The sequence below is a fragment of the Amphiura filiformis genome, chromosome 16, assembly GCF_039555335.1.
Source record: "Amphiura filiformis chromosome 16, Afil_fr2py, whole genome shotgun sequence".
In the NCBI taxonomy this organism is placed as follows: Eukaryota; Metazoa; Echinodermata; class Ophiuroidea; order Amphilepidida; family Amphiuridae; genus Amphiura; species Amphiura filiformis.
Window position 1 is genome coordinate 61,494,077 of NC_092643.1, and position 18,898 is coordinate 61,512,974.

At 36.0% G+C, this 18,898-nt stretch overlaps 1 protein-coding gene across 1 annotated transcript in view; it reads left to right on the plus strand.

Annotated features, from left to right (window-relative positions):
- LOC140136300 (E3 ubiquitin-protein ligase Su(dx)-like) overlaps positions 1-16,760 on the plus strand; it is a 37,488-nt gene extending 20,728 nt beyond the window's left edge. The window contains exons 13-15 of the mRNA XM_072158024.1: positions 2,023-2,095; positions 2,657-2,756; positions 3,580-16,760. Coding sequence (XP_072014125.1) covers positions 2,023-2,095; positions 2,657-2,756 — 173 coding nt within the window. The 3' untranslated portion in view covers positions 3,580-16,760. The remainder of the gene's footprint in view (positions 1-2,022; positions 2,096-2,656; positions 2,757-3,579) is intronic.
- Positions 16,761-18,898: the final 2,138 nt, after the last annotated feature.

The window sequence follows — 18,898 nt, forward strand, 5'->3', positions numbered from 1 at the left end:
ATCGCGTGGTCTTTTTGTTTCCCGACTGTTGGGGAAAAATTTTTCTGACCTCGCGAAAACCATCCTTACCCGCTCCCGATCCCTGATCAGATGCTGACCAATCTTGTACCTCCATCCGTCGGTTACTTGCTAGATCGATCTTTCAGATGTTGATGCAAGAAGTATCTTAATCAACATCGGAAGCGGTAAGATCGACCGTGTACTGAGTCTAGTCCCAAACAGAAATGTTTGGTAGACTCATAACCGGTGCGATCTTACCTTTCCGATGTTGATTATCCCGGACCCCGCCACCCCTACAAGTTTGGTCCGAGTAGGGGATCCCAAGTCGGATAAGGGACGATCATATGGTGTGACGTCACCTTTTGGGTGAGTCCACCGGGGATCGGGGTTTTTGTTATTTATTCATTTATGTGGGACAAAATGACTATTGGTTTTTTCCGCATCTCGGGATCGATGCAAGAAGTATCTTAATCAACATCGGAAAGGTAAGATCGCACCGGTTATGAGTCTACCAAACATTTCTGTTTGGGACTATTATATATGTGTATAGGTAAGCGTATACAGCAGAAGCACAGACTACTACCTTGGCGATTGAAGATAATGTTCACATTGGACCTTCGTGTACGACAATGTAAGCTTTTTCATGGAAGATATAGTCACTGACATTGGCAATTACAGCATTTGGGATGCCATTCTGCAAAACAAATTCGTCCATATCACTTCATTCATTCGCCGCCACCACACAAAATCGCAAAAGAAAGATGGCGGCTGAGCAGTCCAGGAAAACGTTTCGATTTGATCACGTTACGCATTCATCATCGCGTTGTGATTGGTTTAATGTTTAAGTCTTTTGAAAGATTTAAAATAGATTTTCATTTCCGATCCCAAAAGTAAAATTTAAATCCAACCCCGCGTAAAATAAATCTTAAAGACTTAAAAATTTACAAGCCTCAACTAATATTTCAAGTCTTTCTAATTTAGAGTGTACACCAATCACTGTCACTATTATTCAAGTTTTTTGCAATAACCTTTCAATTCCCACTGAGCCCTTCCAAAATCATATTAGCCATCAATCCTCTCATACACACATTCCCTGGGCTTGGATGACTAACAGATGATAATTGCATTTTGAGAACAGGGTATGAGTTTTTGTACCCATTATTGTCAAAGGTTATTCAATGAATATACAAATATATTGGGGTTCAAGAACTGTGCCCTGATAGATGAGCAAAAGAACATGTGCAATTTCACTTTGTTGTAGTTCGCAACACAAACTTTTAAGTTATTTAAAAATAACAGGCAAAACAGACACATCATTTATCGGTATGCCCTATCTATCTACCTATTGTGCAGAGCTACTACGGTATGGGTTCCTCGTACTAACTTTGTTGCCAGCGGAAGAAAACGGGAAGATTACAGTGGTTTGTTGCCAGCGGAAGAACCAAACGATTACAATACCTAGCTGGGGGGTGTAAACCCCCCAGCTAGGTAATAAAGGATTCAAATGACCCTTTAGCAACCTCTACATTGTAATTTTGTGCGCCAAAAGCTAAAAGAATGCGCCCATGACCCCATGCCCTGCAATCAGGGTAACACCTGGCTGTCTGTACACCCCACCCTGGACATCATGGGAAAACCGTGTCTGACTTTGAATAACTCACCCAGGTTGAAAAAAATAAAAGAAAGAGGCACATGTTGACTCAGTTTTGCCATTTTCCTGGTTAAACCAAATTCATGAAATGTACTGGAGTTATGCAAAGCTTTGATAAACAGTGATCATTGTCTGCTAATAAATTGTTGTTGAATCTTCCTGGTTATGATGAAAAAATTTCAGGCAGTATTGCAGTACTCATTCTTGTCTGTTCTTCATATATAAGCCTACATGAAAGTAGCCTATTATCAAGACTTCATTGAGGGATTAGACAGGCTTACATGAAGGTCATGCCTCATTCTGGTATTCACCATGATCCCATAAACAAGTATTTGTGTGTTAACACTTTGTGTGTTTTTGTTATTTTACAGGGAGCAATGGACCTCAGAAATTCTGTATAGAAAAGGTTGGCAAGGAAACCTGGCTACCACGCAGCCACACATGGTGAGTAGCACACACACACCCCTATGTGTTATTACCTCCAAGCGTGGACACTGTTAATGACTATGCAAATGTGGTTGCCTGAATCCATACTCAAATCGTCATACCGATTATGTTTTCTGCCATTTTGTTTGTATTTTTGTGTGTGTATGGAATTTAACCTAGCAACTGGGGATGTTATATCTCACATACTTTAAGAGAACTTTTTTAGTGAATACATTAGACATGCAATTGCGGTCGTTTGCAGACCTCCAGGAACCACTGTGAAGGATTTTATGAAGCAGAAATATCAGTTGGAAAAAGGGGCGTAGCAAAAAAAAAAGTGTTTGACAATCTGTTCAGTAGAAGTGACATTCAAGAGAATATGTGACCTGATCAAAAAAACAAAATGATATTTCTTTGAAAGATTTTGTGGTATTGCAAAATTTTATCGTTTTTCTGCAACAAGAACATATGACATATGTCACAAATTTAAAGTCTATTGTCAACTCTTGAACGAGAGAGCTCAACATACAACACATAAATTGTTTTTTTAATTAATTCTGAATTCTTTGTTGCCAACAGTTTCAATCGTCTTGACTTACCGCCATACAAAAGTTATGAACAGCTTCTGGAGAAACTCACATATGCCATTGAAGAAACAGAAGGATTTGGACAGGAATAGGTGAGCACAAATACACCAAGATCATTTTGTATTGATGAAGACTTGTCTTTCTAGTGATGCTGCATTGTACAATTATTGGGAAATTTGAAAAAATGTGCATGCATGTTATGTTATACACTGCAGTGTTCTCTCTTAATTAACAACTGGAGCATCGCATTTCAATCATATTTTCAAATGAAAAACATCACTGCTATCAAGTGGGAGTCCGGTACTTCAAAAAAGGATTGACAAGCAGATGCATGGCCAAAAATCATGGATGCATGCATAAACATGCTATGAAAACCCGTATATGCTGTCAATCTGCTGATTTGCTACTTGTTTGTGGAAGTCTGGTGGTATTTTTAGTATTTAATGAATAGTTTCATTGAAAAAAGTGGTGAGGCATTTATTAGAGGCGGTGTTAATTAGAGAATACAGTGTCTTTTAGTTTTGTCTTGTTCTAACTCAGCTTTGACAACACCTTTTTTTGATTTTATTTACTTTACTTTTGTTGATGTTGCAAATAATGTATGCATTTTATACCATGTTATGATAGCTGGTATTTGTGCTTGTGAATAAAGGGCTAAATTTGATGTCCATTAGCCTAAAAGTGGGTTTAAACAGCTGCAAGAAATTTGAAATCTAATATTATTTGCCAGAGTTACGACCATATATTACCAGCATATCCAAGATGGTCGCCATCATCCTATGTGCACCTCATTGAGCTGGGAGTGTGTTATATAGCTGCAAGAAATTTGAAATTCAATATTATTTACTTGAGTTAGGACTTACTTTTGTGACTTTGTATATAATGATTTGTATTTTTCCTTTTTTTTTTTCGCAGGTTTCCATCTTCTATAATCTATTTTTTCTTTGTGGCCAAACAAGTTGTCAATTCAGTAGAGAGCTACCAGCACTTCTGCATTAAAAGCTTTCACCAATAGTTTACAAGTTATCAAGTCTATGAGTCATGTTAGAGACCTTGCATCAATCACCGGGATGCCGGATTGTCTGTGCAGCATATAATTCTCCCGACTACCACCTTGCATCACCCAAAAGTGCATACATGTATAATATCACTCCAAAGTGCATACAGCAGTAAGAGTTGCCAGATTTGCAGTAATAATTTGAATACAAGATTGCCATTTCAGCATATTATTCACCCAATTATTACCTAGTATCACCCAAAGTGGAAAACAAATGGAGTTTTCCAGATTTGTATTTATTTAAGAGCAGGTTGTCATTGTTATAAACGATACCCCCAAGTGGTTGTTATCAGTGTAACACTTTTATATAAATATCAGCATGTGGCATGATGACATTGATTATATGCTTTGTCACCAACTCCAATTATATTTTGAATTTTATAATTTGTGTTTACAATAGATAGACAAATACGGGGAGCCATTCACGTAAAGTCATTAAAGTATGTTGTTTGGCGTACACATCTAGGAATATTAAGTTAAGTTAACCCTAGTATTTAAAGTTCATTTGCTGATGCGTACAAGCAGCGGTTAAACTTTCTAAAATTTAGATCTTAGCAAGTACATGTCCAAAGACAGATGTTTGTAGAGGTGTTGGGATTTGTACAGCAAAACTTGATCTTAATTGGGCTATCCCATTCAAAATCTATGCTACCCTTGTGGACAATTTAAGAAGTATTTTTACACAGGGGCATTTTGGATTTCAAATGGAATTAGCTCATTACACAATGCTACTTTAAATCTGAATCTCCTGTGGAAGATTCAGGTTGAAACTTTCTCAGAGGGTGTATGAGATTCAAATGGAGCGAGCTGGCTAATATGTTCATTCCATTTGAAGTTCATACTCCCCCTGTAGAAGATATTACCAAAATCTTCCACTATGGTAGTGTGGATTTGAAATAGAATAGCCATTTTTGCACACTGATTCATTTTTTCAAACCTTCTGTAACCGTGATCTTATGACAACTTTTGTGTAGATTAAAGGAAATCCTAATGGGTTCACGTCAGCAATTTCTACTGCATTAAAAGTGTGTGTGATGTCAGGCTCTTGTGTTCATAGAGTCAACAAGCAATAGTATTGGAATTATTTTGACATCTTGAGGGTGAGAAGTTGATAGTGGAAGGTTGTCAAAATTCAAATAAAACTATGTTTTTGATGTTATTATCAAGTATTTGAATATTCTTGAAACGCTACTAGGTGTACTGTAAAGAAGTTGATATATAATTTGGCACTCTCCTAAACTTTTTTATTTAGCATGTAAATTTAAAGCAGGATAATCTATAATGGGCTGTTTCAGGTGATTTCCATCACCCCTTATGAAGGCACACACATACATGAATAGGACCATGTAATTCCTGTTAAAACACGGTTATGACATGGGTCATAGACTAATTAATAGAAGCAGATAGTTCCCCAACAGGCAACATCCTGTGCTTTGTATTCAATTAGAATTCTGGCATACTGAAGAGAACCGGTCATTCTATTGCACATGTCTTAAAAAATTGTGCACGGTGTTGCAAGACTTTGTGTTTATGCAGAAGATTGAGGCTATGCTTTGCAATTAAAACTATAACAGGTGTAGAGTGGGGCATAGCATTTTTTTCTCTCGCACTTCGTGGAACGATCTGCCCACATCAACAGATGATGCTGGACTTTGCTTGTTGGGGCGCTATCTGTATGTTACTAGTCTATGAACACACATAATTCTAGTAGTGTGAAAATAGTCTTGGTGATATTTTCCCTAAAAAGGTGATCCCTAAAAAGGTGAATTCTGGTTGCAAATTCATCACCAGTTACAGTCATGCCTTCCATGAGGAGATGTTGAATTATTCTGGACTACCATAAGTCTGTGGCAAAGATCCTTTCCTGATTGATATGTGCCTTAAATAGGATAAGCAATGCGGGACTAGTAACATAAGTATTGATAAGACATTATTTCTGTCCTCACTTGGTGTTGTTAATGTAGGAAGTTTTGAGTCATATGATTACTTCTCTTAGGGAAAGATTGAATCAAAACAGTGGTTTCTGATTTATTTGTCAATCAGCTGTCCCACTTGGAGCACTAAATGGCTAAATGCCTGGGCTGGTTGAGCATGTAAGGGCTTAATTACCTTTGTTTAACCTTAGCAGATAACACTTTTGTGCACTAAGCAACCCACGCAGTTGACCTTTTTGAGTCCAAGCAGTTGACATGTAGGCCTTAAAGAACATGCCAGTATCTGAATACTTTATTGATTAATTAATGATTAATGAGTATTATTTCATAGTGATAATTGATATATTGATTGGTTGATCAATCTGTTGATTGGTTGAAATTGTAGGAGCACATATTGCAACCTGATGGATTGAATAAAGGAGAATACTTATTATAGAGTGGCAAGTTTTCCGTGTCACGGAAAAACGGACAAATTCACGGAATTTAAGAAAAAAACGGAAATTCGCGGAAAACATGTTTTTTCCATGAGAAAAAAAAATAATGAAGTAAAGGTAATGAGATGTGAGGTTAGAATAATGAAAATGAAGTCCATTTTGAAAGATACCAGGCTTAAAACAACTAAAAAGATAACGGCAAGGAACTTCTTTTTATACCCCGAATGTGACGGAATCGAAATTACATCACGGAAAATCACGAAATTTAGTATTCAAAACCATGCACGTAAAATCACGGAATTCGGTGTTTTAAATCACGGAAAACTTGCCACTCTAACTTAGTATTTCATATTAGATCAATTGTTTTATTATTGATTGCTCAACTGATACACCATTCACAGAGTGGTAAAGTAACTGTTATTTTTTACATGTGTCCATTATTGAATTGCCTACTTAAGGTAAAATTCCTACCGCATCATATTTGCAGAAATGAAAATTCCATAGTTATCACTTTCTTTGATTTATTTGAATTAGATTAAAACTTCTTTTACACTGTATAAATCAAAAATATCAATGGTAGACCATAAGGTAATATGAAAGTAAGCTTCAATCATTGTTGGTTCATGCCCTTGTAGAAGCACTGTTGGGATAGAAGCTCTCTATACATGGCAATGCCTGTTGACCTTCCTTAGCCAAACAGTAACAAAGCAATTTTGAAGAACATGTTTGGAATTATCCTCGCAAATATGTGCCCATCCACCGCAAACTGGTCGTAAAGTCTGCATTTTCCATTTTGAGATACAATCAAAAAGAGTATTGGATTTCTATGTAAAATATATTAGGAATTTGACCTTTGATGCACTATAACTTCACTTCCAGATGTCCGATGAAGCTGGTTGAGGTGTCATTTTAAAGCTGAAAGTGGATTCTTTCCCAATCTGCAATAAACAGAAAATTATCTAGAGCCGACTTTACTACCACTTCGTGGTGGATGGTCACATATGTGACCGGTCATATCAAAAGGATGCTTATGTTGATAAAACAAGTATCAATTTTTTCTCTATCAGAATGAGTGGTAGCAGTTGATACAATGTGCTATTCCAGTTCAAATCCCCTTGTAAAAGAATTACCTTAATCTATCGCACAGGGAGTGTGAATTTCAAAATATATGTGGTTACCTGAATTGGTCACTCCATTTGAAGTCTACTCTCCATGTGTGGGAGATTAAGGTCATGTTTTCCATAGGGAGTGTATAGATTTTAACTGGAATAGCACAATAGTGCAAATACAATAGCTATGGAAGAATGTCGGATTTTTGCGACTTTGCGCAAGCCCATGATGGCCGTCTTGGATGCGTAAAGGTAAATTTCAAATCTGCTCATAAGGTTTAATCATTTGAAATGTTTATGAAGTAATTGTAGTATGTTTTCCCTTGCCCGCATATCCAAGATGGCTGCCATTGATTTTGCTAAACTTGCAAAATATTTTTACTTTGTACGCATATATCTATGCAGAAGTAAGACCAAACCTATAACCGCCTTCCGTTATTACAAGAGATATGAACGGATCAAAATATTTTTGGCTAGCTAGGTGTTTGTTGGTACAGACATATTAAGAATTCTTCCGATATGACTGGTCATGTTTGTTCTTGAAGATTTATCAAGACAAAATTGTTTTAAGTGAAATCTTAGGTAGCTGTCTTTGTCAGCCTTGTGAAAGATGTGTATGTATAAATGCTAAAACTAGCAAACATTTTTGTTTGTTTGTTTCAGTCAAACATTCTTTAAATTTCTGGTGAATTTTTTTTTTGAAAATGAATTTATATGTAATGTAAATTTTGTGTAAATGTAAATTTAAAGCATATGTATTTTTAAACTAAATGCATCTGCTAAATCAAATTTGTTTTTGTTGTAAATGTATGTATTCACAAGTGCTGCAGTGATTTTTACTATGAATGGAAATTTTCACCCAACTTTATAATGTGTGGTTTTTTCACACAGACAAGTGGGCACAAAGTTAAAACAAGCACAAATATTTGTCGGTTGAATTATGTAAATCAAAATGAGCAAATTTATATAAAACTATATTATTAATAAAAACACTGATGGGCTATTCCAGTTGAACTCCAAACACCCCTATGGAAGACATGACCTTAATCTCTCAGATGTAGATTTCAAATGGAGTCGCCCATCCAGGTAACCCCATTTGAAATCCACACTCCTTGTGTGATAGATTAAGGTCATGTCTTCCATAGGGGGTGTATAGACTTCAACTAGAATAGCCTAATGCTGGTATCAAATAAGTGAGAATTACAATTTTACATGGTTGACTTTGAGTCATCTTGAGTTTGAATGTTGAAATATTTTTGTGTGAAAAGGGCAGTAGTCCTCTTTAATCCATGTAATTAAATAGACAGTTCCCATGGAACTCCAAGTGAGGTGCAGTAGTACCTTATGATTGAATTGCATAATGTCTTACAGCTGCCTTGTTTCAAAATTGATCGTTCTTAGGTATAACCATAGGTATAACACACAAAACCTGGGGTGCATTTTTGCTAACAATTACAACGCAACCTAAGTTCCATGGTAACTGTAACGTGTAAATCAATGGAAAAGTTAGACAAGTTTGGAACATTACGATGTTTTTAAGACTTACGGTGTGTGGTAAACATAAGTGAAATGCACCCCTGAATACATAGGACCAGTGTTAATATTTGAAAACAAAAATATCTGGTTGCCTTGTTCAAAATCTTGGATACAAGTATTACTTTATACAATGAGAATAGATTTTCATATGTTGACATAGTACGTGCACATGTATCATTTTAGTGTCATCATACATAAGCTCGTATCCTGTGTCTGTGTATGAAAAACTGATAGGATCCGATCCAATCACGCCATTCAAAAACTGATACTGTGAACTTTGTTAGGACGTACTCAATAAATACGAAAGAAACAGGTTTTGATTTGTGGCAGCCAAGTCATTTATAGCAATTTTATCTTAAGGTGGTGGTACATTGAATATTTTTGTAGATCTATCGCTTGTAAGCTTACTCTTGTGTCATTTCTTAATACTGCATTCACCTCACTATTCAAATACCATTCTGTTAAATTGTATAGCTGTTGCAGTGGCCATTCTTCCACAGAGGGAGTATGATTTTCAAATGGAATTGGCAATCCATGCTCCCTCTGTATATGGCTTTGCCTATATCTTCCACAACTGGAGTAAGTATTACAAATGGAAGTAACACACTATTTTCTACTCTATTTGAAACCCATACTCCCTCTGTGGAAGACGTTAGGTAAATCTTCCCCAGGGGGAGAGTGGATTTCAACTGGAATAGCACATTGCCGTCAGAAGGCAAGTCAATTCAGGGCTGTATTTCAACTTTTTTTATAAACATACCAGCCAGTTAGGCTGGTAACTTCAAAAAGTTACAGCCCAACTGCAGAAATAACCATCCCGTATTTGGATTATTCATTGTTGTTAACTGCTTGTTTTACCATGGTTACCTTAATTTGACATCCTCACCTGGTATGAGAGAACAGAATATGTTCAAAATCTTTATCTTACCTTCTTCATGTTAATTGTCATATTTTATTGGTATTAGACTGCTTTCATATGTGCCACTTGCATGGGTTTTCAAGCATATTTAATGCTTGTTTCAAATAATGCCCAAATCTGAATTTTGTATAAACTGTTGGGCCTTCTGGTTTAGCGAATCACTAAATTGTCTGTTGAAACTAAAATGGTTGAATTAATGGTGGTTTGTTTCCTCTTTAATAGTGTCTTATATAAGTGAAATGTGTTCTTTTTGTTGAAAATATCTTATTGAGTAAATCAGCCACATCACACAAACTTTTTGAATGCATCGAAAATTTGACTTGCTATTTTCTGGTCAACCATGTTTTATTAAACTGCATTGATGGATTGCTGTCTGCACTTTGGAAATCTTTATTTTAAAATGTTCATATTCTAAAAAATTTCTTATCATAATCACATTGTGTCACTACATTGAAAGTGATTGTCTTCAAACAAGTTTATATGGTAGATCTGGCTTCTTTAGAGCCCAAAACAGCCAAAAAAAAACCTGCAATTTGAGTGCATTTTCATCTTTTTTATTTGAAATTACACCCAATTTGGGAAATACTTCAGATTTTTGTTTTGTTTATTTGGACAAGTGTCAGGTTCAGGTGTAGATAGCAATACAATTTTGTTTCAATTTGCCTTGATGTAAACATTGTGGGTGACAACAAGAACAATGTGTAACCTGTCATAATATTCTTTTTTGGCTACTCGTTAAAGTTACACCCAAAGAACAGATAGTCTTGTGCAAAGTCTTGTATTCAATCCCCTACATGAGTGAATTGAGACTCATTTTTGCATGCAGCACACAGCCAAAATGGGCTACTATTCCAGTTGATATCCATGCACCCCCTATGAAAGATATGACCTTTATCTTCCACCCATGGAGGGTGAATTTAAAATTGGGTTACCTAAATGGGTGACTCCATTTGAAAGGTCATGTCTTTCATAGGGTTGTGTGGATTTTAAATGGAATAGCCCAATGCAGGTGCAAGTAATCTATATTGCTTATTACGCCAATTTCCTTCCAAAACTTGAACAAGCGTGTGCTTGATTATTATCATCTACTTCTTACAGGAATGAATAATCTACCAAATGTGGTTGATTGATTGATATCATGGTAGAGTATCGTTTCATTTTTCTTTATATATCTATATATTTGTAGATTTAATTAACTGACAAATGTATCTATAGCTAATGATCTAAAGATACAAAAAAAAACTATGACTTTTGTAGAGTGCCATAACTATAGAATTCCTTAGCCTATATACTTCAAACAAGGTCTAATCATAGACCATAAAGTCTAGATCCTATTTCGTCTCCATTTTGTGTACATAATGATAACAAAGTGTAATAAGTGATATATGGGTTGTCTTTTTTCCCTTATTCTATGGTGTACATTCAAGTACAATAGGACCTTTTTATGGCAAAAAAAGTAACATTTTATATTTCCATTTACTATCTCTTGGTATGGTTAATGCCAACCTGATACGCTCTCGTACATGTAGTGCTCAGTGTGCATTTTTGACACATGTTACACGCAGAACGCAAACAACAGATTTCAAGTTTGCTGTGCATATAGCATAATTTTATTTTATATTTTATGTCAAGCATATCTAGGCATTAACATCTGAAATCTATGAGATAACGCTGACAAAACTTTGGTCAGGCACAAGTGACCTGGTGAAGGGGTCGCCGTAGATGGCTGGTCAGGGCATGCAAGTGCCAAAAGTCAGGCTTATTACCCTGACCGGAACTGACTGTAATGAGGATCTTCACCAGATTAACCATTTGGTGAGCAGATTTTTGTTTTGTTTGGTCCCGAGGGAATTTGAACCTGGGACCTCTCGCACCAAAGGTAAAGACCAGTGTGCCACACTCAGCGTGGCATCTGGAGGTATGCTATTTTTTGGATTAGCCATGTTATTTGTAACAAAGTTCATCAAAAGGTACATACCACCAAATCAGAGGAAATAAATAAGTTTGGAAGCACAAATAAAATGTCACCTGCTTGTCATAAAAGGTCCAACCATGTTTTTTTTCTTTTTATTTTAAAAAGCAACAGTATAATTACAAATATTGTACATATATGATTTGAATACAACGATTTTTTTCTTTGTATAATAATAATGTTGAAATAATATCAAAATATTACAAGACAGATTGGGTTATGTGTATGTATGTAAAGGTGTATGTGTTTTTGAGTATAGAGTTTATTTACATAGAGATGAGATATCAATATTAATGAAAACAGAATCACCATTACTATAGTAGGCTGTTCCATTTGAAATCCATACTCCTGTGGAAGATTTAAGAAAAGTCTTCCACAGAGGGAGTATGTTTTTCAAATGAAATTGACTAGGGTTCATTATTTTGAAACCCATACTAGTCCTCCATATGGCTTGATATATCTTCCATAACTGGAGTATTTCAAAGTGTCTATTCTATTTGAAACCTGTACTCCCTCTGTAGAAGACTAGCTAAAGTATCCACAGGGGGAGTGTAGATTTCAGATGGAATATCTCCAATATTCCAAAGCATCTTTATTCCAACAAATTTGACATTGTATATTATATTTTTCTCCCAAATAGTTTTATTCCAAAGGTAGACGTTGTTACCTTGGAATGATATAATGATTGGAATAAAGATTCTTAGGAATGAAATTAAGAAAGAATTACTTTAAAAAGGTCAAAATTTTGAATAAAAGCACTACTGAAACTAATAACGCATCAACTGATTAGTGCCAGAAGTGGATAAGTGCAATAGCTGCCCTGTGAACATTTGGCAATTTACACACAGTATATTGTACTCATCTACACATGGCAGCTATTGCACTTACCCACTTCTGGCACTGAGCAGTTGACATTTGATTCTATTCAACAACGCTCCATAGTTACCAGATTTTTGTTCTTCAGGAACCCTTTTTTAATTCAGAAATGTTGACTAGTTGATCATGGTAGGTGGACAATTAAAAACCTAAATCCCAGATGTAACTGTAGAAACACTGTGCTAGTCTGGTCCGAATCTAGGATTATTGATCAATCAGTTATTCTGCATTACTGGAGGAGGAGTTGAGTGTTTTTGAACTCTCTTTATGTCATTTGCAGTACATTACAAATGTCTTTATTTTGTTCATACTCATTTCATATTGGTTAATTGATGTACATTTGAACTACAAATGTTTTCAAGACTATGAATAAACCACTTTCCAATTTTGTTTCCATTGAGGTCAATTTTAAGTATTCACCATCAATAAATAAACAATTTGATTACAGTAAAACCTGATTTGCTTGGTTTTAATAGTTGTTGACATAGTGGTGGGGGAGCGTTCACATAAAATTAACATATTTTTAAAAGAAATACATTTAAAGAATTCACGTCAAGATTTCGATTGATAGTGATGGGAATAAAATATGAAGATAAAACATGATATTTCCAGGATTGATTGACTTTTTAGATTCGATTTAAATATTGTACTCCTTAGCCCATGTGCACTACCAGCCAAATGACCAGCCTCTAAGATACAGAGAGCTATCATGTATTGAGCTAAGCAGAGATATGATAACAATAGTCAGTAGGGTTGAAGGGAATATTAAGCTTTTAAATGTTAAGTAGTGCTGTCGGGAGTTAATATGACATTCCGGAATATGCTACAAATACTGTTCGACATGCAGGGCTGTATACAGTTTTTATTGAAAAACATTGATAGAGGCAATAAAAATATCACCTGTTTTATTCTTTTTTCTTTGCTCCAATGCTCACATTTCTTTTTTAAAGCCATATTGTAACATTTCCATAAAAATAGATTAGTATTTTTTCCATAAAATGTCTGCTTTTACTGTCAGATGTGTCCTTTTAATTTTGAGCCGAACAACTGAGGTAAAGCGAAGAAAATTGGAATTTACAACCGGTGCTGATGTTGCCAATGCGTATCATGCCGTCAGGCATGCTACAGTACGATCCTTGATGTGTGTATGACCGTCCTACAAGCCATACATGTAGCTGTGTTATGACTACAGCACCTAAAGTCTTGATTTTTGCAGGGTAAGTTATGTAATACAAGTACATTGCAATCGTGTAAAAACAGAATTAAAAAATATTGAGGGTGTTCTCCTCAGCAAATGTTACAATATGGCTTTAATTCTTCATTTCTCCTCAAAAGACTTTCAGGCAACAACCTTATTTGCAGGAATGTATCTATGGCTCTGCCATACAGGAGTTGCATATTGTTGCTGTTCTGTCAAAACTCCAAAAAACAAAATATTGCAGGAAGAAGAAAAAACAAAATGAGTACAAAAAAACTTGTCAAGTTTAATTGAACATATAATAGATTGTTTGTTATGTGGGGATAAGGATACCACTGGGCATCCTTTATGTTATAAGCCATGTATCATAGAACTCAATCCTTGCAATTCCAAATTTGGTTGACATGTGTATTAATTATAGTATGTATATTTTGAAAGCTAAAAACCCAATAAATTTTAATTCCAATAATGGATTCATCCATGTTAAAAAATACTGTATAACTGGTTATTTTCATGGGGTTAATTTTTTGTGATTTTTACTGTTCTGAACAGTTCGACTGATCAGTGCCAGAAGTGGGTAAGTGCAATAGCTGTCATGTGTAGCTGCCATGTGCAGATGAGTGCAATACACTGTGTGTGACTTGCCAAATGTTCACAGGGCAGCTATTGCACTTACCCACTTCTGGCACTGAACTGTCAAGTTTCTTTTTTTCGTGGTTTGAAATAGCTACATATTGAAGCCTATTAGCTAAAATTATTTTGTTGGGTTTTACGCTCTTGGTTACCTTTTGACCATGAAAATTAAACCCCCCTGGAAATTTCCAGTTATATAGTACTTGGGTGCTGTATGTGCGTGTTTGTCCTTATATGTAATGAATGATGTATTTTGGATGAAGAATTACCAAGAAAGAGAATTTGCTTTTATTTGTTTGTAAATTATTATAGTGTGACAGTGTATCAAAGATATCAACAATTACAGTTGATATGATGGGAGATGAATTGTTCAATAATAAAAAAGTATGATTACATGTGTAAATTTGCTGAAGAAACAACAAATTTGAGACTTAAGATGTCAAGTCAGGATTCACAGTCACAGGTGACATGTTCATTGCACATTCATCATGGGTCATAAAGTAATGATATCTGCAGTAGCTAAAACAAGCATCAGACTGCAAGTCCTATAAAATAGGCCTGAGAATTATCGTAGTCCCTTAGTAGTTAATAGACTCTACTGAATGCCAACGCTGGCTTTAGAGTCATCTATCTTGGTAGCAATGCATTTTTTTTACACCAACATGACAGAATGTGCGAATTTGTTATGCAATGTTATCAAGAGACCCAGATAACTCATGATAAAAGACCTAGTTACAGTTGACACCCGATTGTTGGCTCATTTGTGGCTGGCCGAAGTTTCATCAGCGTTATCTCCTAGATTACAGCCTAGATTGTTGATGCCTAGATATGCTTTACATAATTTTTTTTTGAAAATTAGGGGCAAGGCAGGCTTCAGGTGACTTCCATTTTTTTTCACTTGGAAAAATTGCCGACAGAAAAACATGGCTGACATTCCATCAATCGGATGCAATGCCTTCACATAGGAATGACACCTACCTCTCCGCTATACATCAGACAAAGAAATCCTTTACTCCCCTTCAACTTGTCAAATAAACCTATGACCTGGCTTGCATATCAAAACATTCTCAGCAGTGTCCATATTTGTTGTTATTTGGGAATTTACTCAATGAAATCGGATCAGTATTTGATACTTTGGACAAAAGAAAATTTATTCACCATTTTTGTGTGATTTGTATTTTATTACACAGATCAATGTACAGCATATAAACACATCCTATTTCATCTTGTTAGTGCAGGAAAATGTCACTGGTGTGTGTAATGGCTGCTTTAGGTTGCAGTTTGAAATTGTATATATTATATATGACACAAAATAGTATCCAAACATGTGATACCAAGTGATTTGCCCTTTCAGATTCCCAGGAGGCATATGAGGGGAGACCATTGTTTCCAGATTTGAATTTTTGCACCAGAATGGGGGATGGATATCTAGGATTTTGGTTGGGATTCCATGAACATTTGGGTTTCTTGCAGGACTAGTGATACAAACAAGATTCATTGATGGGGCATTATTATAAAAACATAATACTTTTCACTTCAGTCTTTTAGAGCTCGGCATCAAATTTGTGGGGTCCATCTTGAAGGGATATCGAAATCAAAACTTTTCTTTAGCAGCCTTACAACTTTTTTGATATAAAACCTCTATTTTGATCAGTTATGCGGATGATAAACCAACCACTGTATTTAAAGCATGGCAGTGAGTAGTGCCTGTGGGGTTAAATCCTGTAAAGGGTATCAAATTTGCAGGGTGTCAAAAATCATGGAAAGGGTATCCAAAAATTCAAATTCTTTTTGCAAATAGGCCTGATAATTTTCAGTTTTAAAACTGAATTCAGTTTTGTTTGTTTTTAGTCAAAATTTCCGCAACTTTATTTAATTTCGGCCTCTTTTTGGTACGCTTTGCCCAATTTCACATGCATTTTCGGTTTTATTTTTAGGAAAGTGCAGTCTCATGCCTGTTAAGTTGGTTGTATTTTATAAACTGTGGGTTCCAAAAAGGAGTGATATCACAATTTTAGTCCTCTTTAGGATAATATTTCAACATCCCTTACAAGCATGGGACCCCTACTAAGATTCCATAATCTACCTACCCATCGCTGGGTTTGCACAGTTCGCCTGCTCAGTGCTGGAAGTGGATAAGTGCAATAGCTGCCATGTGTAAATGAGTACAATATACTGTGTGTAAATTGCCAAATGTTCACAGGGCAGCTATTTCACTTGCCCACTTCTGACACTGAGCAGTCGAGTCAGTATTAATGACACAAGGCAGCTATTGTATCCAGTTTTCTTGCACTCACATCATGATGTTTCATTCTATGTATGGGTTATAATTTGTCATATTTTTCATGTAATAATGCATGTTGAATGAAAAAAAAATGTCACAAATGATGTATGAAGGTAAATAAATGATTTTTATTGATGAAATATACCATTGTTTGTTTGTTTCTTTATTAAGTTTTACGTAGTAAATGTCCTTACCAGATGCAGACATATGTGTGTGTTACTGAGGGAAGGGTAGACTTAATCACCCGTGAATGTCCCTGATTTATCCACAATTAATAGATCTTTTCAGTGACCGTACTCCCTCTGTCTAACCAGTTTTGCTAGCTGTACTTGGGGATCAGACTATTTAGATTTGCAACTATTTATTTACATCTTTATATAAATATCGATTAAAGCTGAAAATGTTCATGAGGATGAACAACAGGCCTATTTTGTATTTCTCAAAAATCAATGACATAGTTAGGGAGGGACACATTTTCGGCCATTTGGTATATCAACCTTCCGATTATGAATCCGAGCCCGTTCTGCTTCGCCACCATGATCCCTTATATTAAAAAAACAATTTGTAATGGTTATACATAGATCTGAACAAAATTAAAACCTTATAAAACTTCATATAACAATAAGCTACAGCAAAAATGGTACTCTTGTTTCACAAATGCCTCTATTTTTTTTATTACCAAATTTTGCTCAAAAGAGTCCAAAAATTAGGGGGGGGGGATTTTGGCAAAGAATTTGACCTTCGGTATATCAGTGGGTCCAAAATTCCTAGTGGCAACCCCTACCCAAGCTGAAACGTCAGTACTTTTAGCAGGCGCGTATCAAGCATTGTCAGTCCGGAGGGAGAGGGGTGCGCAAACGTCAGTATCGTCCCTATTTCTCCCGTTTCCTTTTCCCTCCCCTTTCCCTTCGATTTCCCCTTTCTTTCTCCATCTCCTCCCCCTTTCTCTCCTCTTTCTCGCTCTCCTTGCCCTTCTTTCTCTCTTTTCTCCCCTTCTTCTTGTCCCCATTTTTCCACTTCTCCATCCCCATTTTAGGTGTCCAGGGGGGCAGTCCCCCCTGCTGGCTACGGTACAGTATTTTACTCAAGCAATGGGTGTTTTCTAGCAACATCCATCCCAGTTGGTTTATGAACTCATTTAATATCCCCAAACTGGCACATTTTCTTCTGCAAGAGTCAGAACAAATCACCAGAACAATGATTTATACAATTTAGGATTTTTTTCTGATTCCCTCAAAAATTTCACTATGTACCTCTTCCCCCCTACCTCCCATTATCAACCCCCAGAAAACATATAGTGCCACGATTTAATTTATCTTGCAGATTCTATCCTTTGAATGGTCAGTCAAAATGTTTCGAATGAGGTATACGCCGGGATTATACGTCTTTGACGTACATCAAAAAGCTTTAAAACATGGTCAGAAAATGTTCTTGAAAATTTTTTGGATACACAATCTGGCACCTCAAATGATTTGATATTTGACATACGTCAATGACGTATAAAATCAAATGGCGTATATAAAAGCTAACTCCTCTAAATCTCTTATGTAAGTTTATCTAATCATACGCCAATAGCAAGTCAAAAATGTTGCAAAACTTCCCTTTTAATAGACGATGAATCTAAAGAATCTAAATTAATTTGAAATAAAAATTCGGGATAATAATAGCTTTTGAGGGGCTGTGCAATATTATTAAATACCCAGAGGTGTAGCCAGAACTTTTTCAGAGGGGGGAGGGGCAAGACAAATTTCCAGGGGGCAAACTTTGACGAAAATGGTCAAAAATGGGCTAAAAATTACAAAAAATGGTGGGGTGAGGGGAACAAGTCTTCTCACATGGGGGGGGCACTGTATCTGCCACCACTGTATCTTCCCCCTCTTTTTGACCACTAGATAAGCAAGATTTGGCAGAGCAAAAAGAGGGGAAAGCAATTTTGGGCAGGCCAAAAAAAAAGGGGGGGGGGGTGGCAAGTCAAAAGAGGGTGGGCTGTCTTTTTCTTTGGAAGGGGGTCATAAATAATACTAGTACTGGGGTCATAGATTTTTGCTGAACCATGGAATGGTATCAGCCAAATGATAATATTAGTAAATGTTACTAGCTTACTAACCATTTGGTCTGAAATGGACATATCTCAAAATGCCACGAAGGTGTAACCCCCCCCCCCCCGAGTGGTGTCAAATGAAAGAGGAAGGAGTAAAGAATATAATAAAAATATTTCGTAACGTCAGAGGTCATCCAAGGGGTCAAAAAAGGTCATTTTAACCGAAAATGCTGAAATTTAA